At 39.1% G+C, this 11222-nt stretch overlaps 1 protein-coding gene across 1 annotated transcript; it reads right to left on the bottom strand.

The window, feature by feature from the left end:
* Positions 1-5682: 5682 nt before the first annotated feature.
* LOC126713057 (uncharacterized) lies at positions 5683-6803 on the bottom strand. Its single transcript, XM_050412703.1, has 3 exons — positions 6555-6803; positions 6220-6513; positions 5683-6171 (listed from the first exon to the last, which is right to left on the bottom strand). The coding sequence occupies exons 1-3, from the start codon at positions 6801-6803 to the stop codon at positions 5683-5685; spliced, it is 1032 nt and encodes a 343-aa protein (XP_050268660.1).
* Between the last annotated feature and the right edge of the window lie 4419 nt (positions 6804-11222).

The following is an 11222-nucleotide window of genomic DNA, read 5'->3' as shown; positions in this document are numbered from 1 at the left end:
TTCAACCCAGCAGTAAAAGATTCCAACTATTTGGGAATAATGACAGCAAGGAAATACAACCGCAGCTGAGTCTGAAAAGTGAGAAATCTTGAAGGAAGAGAGATTGAAGGCTAGGACGCCCCGGAATGGAAAGTCAGCAAGTGACTTTTAGAGAAACAGTATTAAAAGATGAAAACCATGAGAAAAAAGGGAAGAGACCAACTCCTAAGAAAATGACACAGCACGAGCTCTGAGGGGCAAAAGAGAGAAATCACTAGTACCTCAGAGCCCTAGAAAACACGCTATAAAAGGAAGAGAAAACCCATGTTGAAGGGAGAGGATTTTCAGTAGGAAGAATATCAAAACAGAGTCATTAGAACTCTGTAAAATTTAAGAAAAACAGAGGAATGTCTCCCGGTATCCCAGAAACAGCCACTATAGCACATACTTGGATTCAAAAGGATTCAAACTTTGCAAGTCTTAGAGGCTTGAATAGCCATCAAAGTCTGTAATTTTTGAGCTTATTTGAACCTTGTATCACGTCTTAGTGAGCACATTTGTAATCCACAATCAAGAAAAATAATGAAATATCTCATATTGATTTGAGAATTTCTAACAATTACTTTGCATATTTCTTTATTATATTATCTTCCTTTACTGCTTCTTGCTGCTCAATATATATATTCTTGCTTGTAAAGCTGAGTCCCTGCCCAAGCAAAGCCACTCAGACTTGAGTTCCAAATCCCACAAGTCTTGTGCAAAAGCATAAGTCTGTGAGAATTGGGGCCAGGATCCTCTTGGTTGAATCATCCTTATGAAATTCATTTACATATATGTATACGTATTAATATATATATATATATATATATATATATATCCTAATCTAAGAAACTAACAATTATTTGAAGATATGTGCATTGTATAGTTGTTCTTGTGTAGGACCTATAGAGGTAAAAGGAAAGGACAAAACTTCATTGCATAACAAGCATGGAGAAAGATTGTATAGTGCACAGAACCAGAGATTCTGGGTTCTTACAGGCCTAATACGCCCCGAGATCCCACAACAGTATGTCCCAGGATCCCACGACAGTACACCCAGGGAGGAATCGCATTTTTGCCTTAAGGAGATTTATGTGACTTGCGCACAACTTGGTTCATAATCAGCCCCCATTTAGCTGCGGTGAACCAAGCCCAGTCCACCAAAACACAACTATTTGGCCCAGGATCCTTGGGCTTGTGTGCTAAAGAAAAAAGCACTCTCATAAAAGGTAACTAAGGGGCTTCTCTACCTCGATTTGGATGGAAGGTAACCAATGGGCTTCTTTATCTCGGAACTTGAATTGTGGCGACCAAAGGGCTTCTCTACCTCGATCTTGATGGAAGGTAACCAAGGGACTTCTCTACCTCAGTACCTAGATTGTGGCAACCAAGAGGCTTTTATACCTCAATCTAGATGGAAGGTAACCAAGCGACTTCTCTACCTCAAAACCTGGGGCGATTGAGAGGCTTCTCTATCTTAATCTTGAATTGCGGCGACCAAGGGGCTTCTCTACCTCAATCTAAGTGGAAGGTAACCAAGGGGCTTCGCTACCTCGGAACCTGGATTGTGACGACCAAGGGGCTTCTCTTCCTCGATCTTGATGGAATCTGAAAATTGTTCTTGAAGATTTGTTCATGGAGATGTGTCCTTTGAAGATTTATTCATGGAGATTTGTCCTTTGAAGATTTATTCATGGAGATTTTTCCTTTGAAGGTTTCCTGTAAGAAAAATGGGGGTTCATTTAGTTGATTTATATAACTCAAGAACTACCACTCTTTGATCTTTGCATTTGATGACTTTAATATGTATGGACTTATCCTTGCCAGAGCTTGATTTAGAAAAGTTTAGAGTCTACTTGATGAAGCTTTGTAGTGCAAAGGTTTGAATTTACCTGACAGGGTTTGACATGGGTGATCTTACTTAAATGAGGCATAGTTAAATGCCCCTAGTTTGCAAATTAAAGCATGATTTTTGGGAATCTTGATTGATGATTTTTTTTTTTTTTGAAAAGATGATGATGATCTTTTTTTTCTTTTTTTTTTTTTTTTGAAAATGAATAAGGCATGGCCGAATGCCCCTAGTTTGCAAATTGATGCATGACTTTTGAAAATCTTGACTTTTGAGGAAAAGATGATTTTTTTTTTTTTTTTTTTTTCAAAATGGATGAGGCATGGCCATATGCCCCTAGTTTAGAAATGGATGCATGATTTTTGGAAATATTGATTGATTTTTTTTGAAAAGATGATGATGATGATCTCTTTTTTTGAAAATGAATGAGGCATGGCCGAATGCCCCTAGTTTAAATTCTTGTGCACGATGACCTTTCATTTTTGAAAAGAATTTTGTTGTTGTTGTTGTTGTTGAAAAGAATAAGTGATTTTTACTTATTCTAGAAAGAGGGGATAAGGCATGGCTGAATGCCCCTAGTTTAAGAGATGAGCACATGACTTTGAAAAATCTTGATTTGATCAATTTTTTTTCTCCTTTTGAAAACAATGACGCAGGTGACCTTTTTTACAAATGGACAAGACATGTCTGAATGCCCCAATTTAACAAATAAATCTTTTTGAGTGTTAAATAGGGTTAAAAAGGGATTTGAAAAGTGCCCAAAAACACAAAACATGATAAATGAGCCTTGGTGGTGCTGCGTGCCAATCGACACTCTTAAAGTGCTGAATGGCACTTTAAGGTGCCAACTGGCACATCTCACCGTGGGCCAACTCTCCGTGCTTTTTCAACACATTTTTGAGTTTTTTGAATAATATTTCCTTCGTTTAAGACCGTGAAACACTTTCCTAGTCAACTACAAACTCTTGAAACTTATTTAAACCTAGTTAACAATTGAGGTAGCTTATTTTAGCATCTATCTTGTAAACAAATCTCTGCATCAAGGTTAGCAAGACACAATAATCATAAGCAAGGATTATCCATGGCTAACAACCAAAATTTTTCTCATTCAACCATTCATGATATCAATAGATAGGTTTGTAGCTTTGATTTTAGTACTAAGACTAATTTTACAGCCTACAAACTAGAGGGAATCAAGACTTTGAGGAACGTCAAGATCAAGTGGGACTTCCTCCATGCTGCTGTGAAGTTTAGGGATCCTGAAGATCATGTGTTCCAGTTTAAAACTGTTGAACTCTATCCCATAATTGAAGAATTTTTAGCTATTCTGGGTTATGATCCTAGCAAGAAATCCGTAGTAGCTTCTTGTGATCCCAGGCATAGGGAATTTTCGTCTGATGCTCTTCTTACTTCAATTACCAGTAGAATGATTGAAGAACATATGGTGGATCTTCGTGTAATTCTTTCAAAACTGATTAACAAACGTACTTATGGAGTGACTGACAACATGCAGAAAAACTTTGGCTTGGCTCTCTGCTTCATGGGAAAAATTTTTCTTTGCTCTAGAAGGCACGGTTTTGCTGATGCTCGAGCCATAAGTGTTGTGAGTCAAATTAAGGATGGTGATAATCCTGTTTCTTTGATCCTAGCAAAAAAATTTTCTAGGATTGGACTCTGTATTTCATGATGGAGAGTCACAAAACTTTCTTGGGAGTCCCTTGACTTTGCAAATATGGTTAATGGAAAGACTGGATATGATTGCCAGGCCTACAGTTGGTAATTATGGTCCTGGCAGTTTTCGTAGTAGAGCTATCATTAAAACTGAGTGTCAAACTAAAAGCGACTGGCTGAAATTTCTGAACAAGAAATCCAGTGCCTCAATTCGATGGAATTATTATTGGTGGAAGTGACCACCCCCTCTGTTGAGGTCTCTTGGACCAGATCACATCTTCATAGTTGGATTAAGGAGGGCAACTTTCTATAAGGCAGATAGACTCTTGAGGCAGTTCCAATATGAGCAAGGAATGCCTGGTGGAAAAGGAAGAAAACCTTTCACTCCTGTGGACATCCTACTTCTATAAGGAACATGTTGTTGGATTTGGAGATGATTAACTGAGTGGATCAATCTTTTGTCAAGGTTCACTTTTACAGGATGACTACATAATACTCTAATTGGTTGGTAGACAAGGTTGTTGACAAGGAGGTTAACATGGTTGCTATGAGAAAACAATTTCTTAGAGACAATCGGGAAAGACATGATGATGACAATTATGAATTTAAAAGGAGGGACAAAGATGACAAAATACCTAGCATAAAGGAAATCAATGATCAACCAAAAGAGAAAAGACTGAAGACAAAATGACCTACTTATTTTTGGCTTTGAACATGTTTATCTTAAAAGTTGATGTGAAACTCTTATGTTTAGGAATTATTTAGGACTTTCAGGCTAAGGATTCCATTTAGGGTTTTTTTTTTTTTTTTTTTTTTTTTTTTTTTAGGTTTTGGGTTTTTATGGTTTGATTTTTGGATTTTTATGTAATGGCATGATTTATGGAATGGTTAGGTTTTGAAAAAAAAAAAAATCCTACGTAAATGGTGGGTTTGGGGAAGTTGTAACCAAACCAATGCATGGTTGCCTACGTACCTTAATTTTTTTGTCTACCTTAATTTTTGCCAAGGCTACCTTTTTGCGTTTTCAACCTAGAAGGCTCTCTCATTCTTTTTTTTTTTTTTTTTTTTTACTCTCCTTTTGCGTAGATTGCCCTTTCGGCTTTTCAACCTAAACCCCCCCCCCTTTTTTGTGAACCTATGAATGGGAATAACCTAATTTACAACCACTTCAGACGTGGTGTTTTTAGACTATCACCTCAAATGTGGTATTTCTTCAATTGATCCATGTTGGTTGGCTCAATGAAAGGATTTGCATCTAAGTCCATCAACCTCACTGCTCCCCCAGAGTATATCTGCTTGATAATATATGGGCCTGCCCAATTTTGCTTGAACTTCTCGTTTGTCTCTTAAATTGGGGCTCGAATCTCTTTTAGCACTAAATCTTCCAACTTTAAATCTCTAGTTCTTACCTTCTTGCCAAAAGCTTTCCTAATGCACAATTAGTCATATCTACTTTGCAACCAATCTAGTTCAGGGATTTCACTTTCTAGTATTGTCCTCAGTGAACAGACACCCATTTCAATGGGAAAGATTGCTTCCATCCCGTACACTAATGAATAAGGAGTGACTCATGTGGAAGATCGAATTGATGTTCTACACCCCCAAAGTGCATAGGGTAATTGTAAATGCCAAACCTTGTAGTTCTTCGTGCTCTTCTTCAAGATTTGCCCTATATTCTTGTTTGCAGCCTCAACTACTCCATCAGTCTGAGGACGGTAAGGTGAGGATTTGTGGTGCTGAATATTGAACTGTCGCAGCAGCTTCTCTGTTTCTCCCTTAAAATGCAGTCTATTCTCAGAGATAATTTCATGTGGTACCTTATATCTATAAATGATATTAGTCTGAATAAATTGAGCAACTTTCTTTGAGTTCAGAATCTTGTATGAGGCAGCCTCTACCCATTTAGTGAAATAATCAATAGCAACAAATATGAATTCATGGCCATTAGATGTTGTTGGGTGAATCTTCCCAATAATATCTATTCCCCATGTAGAAAACAACCAGGGTGAAGCCATCGTATGTAGTGGCATAGGTGACATGTGCTTCAGATCCCCATGGACTTGACATTAATGGCACTTGCGAACATGAGCTGCGCAGTCGGCTTCCATGGTAGTCCAGTAATACCCTTGCCTCATTATCTTTCGTCATAGTATGTGTGCATTCATATGTGGCCCATAGCTTGACTCATGGACTTCTTCAATTATTTGCTGTGCTTCCTTGGCTATCACACAAAGAAGGTGAATTCCATCATATGATCTTCTGTAAAGCCTCTCCCCACAAATAATATAATTAGTGGACAACCTTCTAATGGTCAATTGATCATTCTTGTTTGTTGACTTTGGGTATGTCCCATCCTTGAGGTATTGTAAAATGTCTGAATACCATTCACCTTCTCCATTCTTTTCCTCATCTTCTTTTATTGACATGCAATAAGCTTCCACTACTATTGGTCTAGCTTCATCTTCCTTAGGTCCATCCATCATGGATGCCATTGTTGCTAAAGCATTTGCAATTTGATTCTGCATCCTTGGCACATATTGGTACTGGATCTTGTTGAATTTCGGGGCCCACTTCTGAAGACATTCATGATAAGGCATCAACCTCTCTTCCTTGATCTTCCATCTATTTTGAATCTAAGAAATTATCAAAGCTAAATCACCATATACTTCCAACTCTTTTACTTCAAGACCCAGGACTGCTCGTAACCCCATAATGCAAGCTTCATATTTAGTGGCATTATTAGTAGTAGGAAAGTTGAGCCTACCAGAGAATGGGATGTGTGTCCCTTTTGGAGAGATTAAGAGAACCCCAATACCACTTCCATTTTGATTATTTGCTCCATCAAAATACATCTTCCATGATTCCGCCTCAATCCTCATGATATCTTTATCTGGAAAGTCTCCTTGGATCTCTTCAGCTTCTTCAGGTGAACAGTGGGTTAAGTGATCAACAATCGTTGTCCCCTTCACAGATTTCTAGTCATATATTTAATATCAAATTCTGACAGAAGCAAAACCCATTTAGCCGTTTTTCCATCTTGCACAGGCTTTTCCATCAAATACTTCAAAGGATCCATTCTTGCAATCAACAAGACTTTGAAAGTAAGCATATAATGTCTGAGTTTGCGGGTTGCCCATACAAGTGCTACACATGTCTTCTCCAGTGGTGAATACTTTTCTTCATAAGGCAACATCTTCTTGCTGATGTAGTAGATTGCATTCTCTTTCCTAGACTCCTCTAGGTATTGTGCAAGCAGAGCCCCCATTGCTGTGTTCGTAGTTGTGAGATACAACAATAATGGCTTTTCAGGTATTGGTGGCTTCATTAGATAATTCTTAATCTTCTCAAAAGCTTCTTGGCATTATTCATTCCATATTGTGGGAACTTCTTTCTTGAGTAGACGGAAAAGTGGCTCACATGTCATGGTGAGCTGAGCTATGAATTTGTTGATGTACTGTATCCTACCTAGAAACCCTTGGATCTCCTTCTCAGTCCTTGGAGGTTTCATCTCTACAATGGCCTTGATTTTGTCTGGATCGACTTCAATTCACCTCTGACTAACCATAAATCCCAATAGCTTTTCGTATGTTACACCAAAAGTGCACTTCTTAGGATTCAACCATAACTTATAGAATTGGATTTTTTTGAAGAACTTCTGTAAGGCTGTTGTGTGCCCCTCATGATCTTTGGACTTCACTATCATGTCATCAACATAAACTTCTACTCCTTTATGGATCAAGTCATGTAACAAAGTAGTGGCTGCACGTTGGTAAGTAGCACCAGCATTTTTAAGGCCAAATGGCATGACCTTGTAGCAATATGTCCCATATGGAGTAATGAAGAAGGTCTTCTCCATATCTTCTGGAGCCATTTCTATCTGATTGTATCCTGAAAATCCATCCATGAATGACAGTAAAGCATGTCCTGCTATATTATCAACCAAGATATCAATGTGAGGCAAAGGAAAATCATCTTTTGGGCTAGCCTTATTCAAGTCTCAGAAGTATACACACATTCTAACTTTCCAATCCTTCTTTGGCACCAAAACCACATTAGCTAACCATTCTGGGTAGTTGACCAACCTCAGGAATCCTGCATTGTACTGTTTCTCGACCTCTTTCTTGATTTTGAGAGTCCATTCTGGCTTTATTCTTCTTAACTTCTGCTTGACCGACTTCATGGTTGGATTTGTTGGAATGCAATGCTATACTATATCTATATCAATCCCAGACATGTCTTCATAGGACCATTCGAATACTTCCTTGAATTCTGTCGGTAGGACAACTAATGCTTCTTTCTCAAAAATGGTCAGGGTGTTGCTCACTTGTATCATTTTAGGTTCATCATTAGTTCCCAGGTTAATAGGTTGGGTTTCTTCTTTTAAAGGTTCTAAATGCCCTTGTTTTAATACCTTATTATTAAAAGTTTCTTTACCAATATCAGAAATAAAAACAATCAAAGCCAACAAATAAGCAAAATCAGAAATCATATTATAAGGAAAAGTGTTTTTAACAGACTTAACAAAAACCAACTCTATAGGAATACTATCACAAACAGACTCAACAGGAATAGTAATACTAGCAGAAATAGACTCAATAGGAATAGAAACTATGTTTTTGGTAGGAGTGACTGGCTCGATGGTCTTGATCTTCTTGATAGAAGTGGTTGGCTCGACAGTCTTGATCTTCATGGCAAAGTCGTCCATAGGGTGGGTGGCTCCCTCCCATGCCCAATTCTTCAACTCAGTTGTGGCTTCAACGATGGCAAGTGGCTCCCAGTGAGTTTCTTCTTCCCTCAGCATCAGTACCAGGGGGTCTTCATCCATATAATCCATGCCTTCATCATCAATCTCCATATCTATGGGCTTGCCAGTCATATAAGCATCCAAGCACTCTATGCTATCCATCCACTCACCAGACAGATCTTGCTTTCCTTTGTTGCTTAAATGGATGTATTGGGGGAGATATTCTAACTTGCTCACTTCCATTCTCTCATCTTCATCTTCAAGACTCTCCAATGTTAATTTTCTGAAACTGTGGATCATCAACTTTCTATCTAGGGTGGCCAATCTAGCGTCTATGTCATCTTCTTCCTCAGTGAATGGGGTCAGTAAGCCAAGATCTAAATTGTGGAATGATCCTAACTCAGGAATTTCTCTACCATGCTTGTCATATTGAGGACTGGACCTTGAACTAACATTAGTAATATAGCTCCAATCTGAGGGACGCCCATAAGGGTGTTCATCATAGTCTATATTGTTGGCCTCTCCAGCCTCCCTACCTACAACCTCTAGCACATTTACTAGCCTATATTGATCACTTCTGGCGTCGCTTCCCATGTCTATAGGTTCAGCTTCCATAACATCCTCTATATCTCCATCATAGTAGTCTATGTCTCATCAAAGCGATCTTCATAAAAGAGTCCTACATCTTCATCCTTTCTATCACTACGGTGTTCACCCCAATCATTGCAACTATAGTCTTCACTATTGTTGCTTTCACTATTACTATTGCTATCATCCTTCACTGTCACTGCTGCTATCACTACTACTATCACTCTTGTTGCTGCTACCTTCATGATCATCACTAGGGCCTTCTCCTCCTTCTTCATTACTTGTCCTTGCTTCATACGGGCTTTTCAATGCATGTTGGCAAGCTTCCTAGTACTCTTCTTCTTCTTCTATATTGCAAATGGCATCTCCCAGAAGTGTAGTCATTGCACCAGGGTCCATGTAATCAGCCCAATCAATGGGGACCCAATTTGTGTCTTCCTTCTTTAGTTCTAGAAGCTTATTGTTGCAATCAAATAACAGCTCAAACCTGGGCACCATTGTTCTTGTCTCAAGGTCAAATCTCGGTTTAGGGAATCCCCAATAGCGTGGACTATCTCCAGCTTTAACAAACTTTTCGTTCAATGTTGGAGTATAGAGCTTTAGGGCTTCTAGGGGACAAGGAAGTCCTTTTGCTTTGGCTTTGGCTCTGGCCATTCTTCTCACCTCCATCTCTAACAAGTCATCATCAGTGGGCTTATACCCTAGCCTAAAAGGTGGTGTGGTGGTAGGAATTATTGGATCTTGAACAGTTGGCTTCTTCACAGTCTTCCCCAAATTCTTTTCTCGAAGGTAATTCATTCTCCTCATCATTGCCACCACGTTGTTGTTGCTGTAAGGAGCAAAGTCCATGGGGAACTTCTCCACTTCCCCTTCTCTTCTTTCAAAACTCGGCTTCTCAATCCCAAAGCCATCCAAGTTCAATGGCTCATTCTCAGAATCAATACCAAAAATGGGCTTTAGCACTATCAAAGTATCACCATATATAGTAACTATGGCTTGTCCATGTAGAAATTAGACCTTTTGGTATAGGGATGACGGTACGGCCTCTGTGTCATGGATCCATGGTCGCCCAAGGAGCACATTGAAGCATGAAGCTTTGTTCAAGACTTGAAATTCCACCTTCTTGATCATTGGTCCTATAGTGAGTTCTAGTGTCACAGTTCCCAAGACCTCCCTTATACTATTGTCATATGCCCTCACATGCTGATCAGTAGGCACAAAATTTTCAATACTTAGACCCAAGCAGCTTGTAGTTATTAAAGGACATACATTTAAGGCACTTCCATCATCAATTAGAACTATGAGAATCCTCTTACCTTTGGCATCTACAGTAATATGCAATAAGTCATTGTGGTGCTACCCCTTTTTCGTCAAATCTTTGTCAGAGTAGGAAATAGTGAGTTCCCTACTTATGGAGCCAATCATATCATTCAGATCTTGGGAAGTTGTGGTTGTAGGGACCTGGATTTGATTGAGAAGGTCTACCAAATTCTGGCGGTGCTTGTATGAGGCCAAAAGTAAACCCCATAAAGATATATTGGCTTGTGTCTTCTATAATTGCTTGAGGACCTCATCCTCTTCAGTGGGTGTTTGTTGGGTGGCCTTGTTCAAGGCTTCTATTGGGTTGTCAATCTCCAAATGTGGGGGTTTGAAGTGTCTCCCCCCCCCCCCCTTTTGATGTGGGCAATTTTTGTTGGGTCATTCAGATCGGTGTGTTGGGGTTTGAAGTGTCTCCCCCCATTTGTGGATGTTGAGCCATTTGATTGGGGTTTGAAGTGTCTCCCCCCATTTAAAGATGTTGGGTAATTTATGGTCTTAGTTACATCTTCACTCCATATGTCATTCCCTGCGGTGGATGTCATACCCATCAATTCTTCCCATGTCATCATAAAGCATTTAGGTAGGTCATAAATCAATTCAAACGGGTCCCCTTCATTTTCCTCGTCAATCATTAAGCAATTAATCCTTGGTCCTCTCCCAAAAGTTTGGTTGGGCAAGGAATTATTAGTGATGCTAGGCCTTGTAGGCGATGCAATCACCTTATTGTCTATTAGGTCTTGAATTGCATGATGAAGGCCAAAAAACTTGTCAATATCATGGCCAGGGCTTTGGTGGTAGGCACATCTCTTAGTCACATCAAATCATGTGGGCAATGGGTTTGGGATTGGTCTTGGATCAAAGGCATTTAGTAACCCTTTGGCTTTTAGTTTTTCAAACACTTAACTCACAAGCATATATAACTCATGAAATTCCCTCCTAGGCCTTTGAGGTGGTCCTTGTGGTATTGGCACAGAGGTAATGGGAGCAATAAGTTGATAATTATCATTTTTGTATATATTAGAAGCTTCTGCA

This window comes from Quercus robur, chromosome 1 (assembly GCF_932294415.1).
Source record: "Quercus robur chromosome 1, dhQueRobu3.1, whole genome shotgun sequence".
Taxonomy (NCBI): domain Eukaryota; kingdom Viridiplantae; phylum Streptophyta; class Magnoliopsida; order Fagales; family Fagaceae; genus Quercus; species Quercus robur.
This window is presented reverse-complemented; position numbering and strand designations above follow the sequence as displayed.

Coding starts and splice junctions, on each gene's coding strand:
- LOC126713057 (XM_050412703.1), bottom strand. CDS start 6,803: ATGGGGGCTCTGCTTGCACAATACCTAGAGGAGTCTAGGAAAGAGAAT. Junction 6,514..6,554: donor ATGGAAAAACGGCTAAATGG/GTTTTGCTTCTG, acceptor ATATATGACTAG/AAATCTGTGAAGGGGACAAC. Junction 6,172..6,219: donor GAGCAGTCCTGGGTCTTGAA/GTAAAAGAGTTG, acceptor ATAATTTCTTAG/ATTCAAAATAGATGGAAGAT.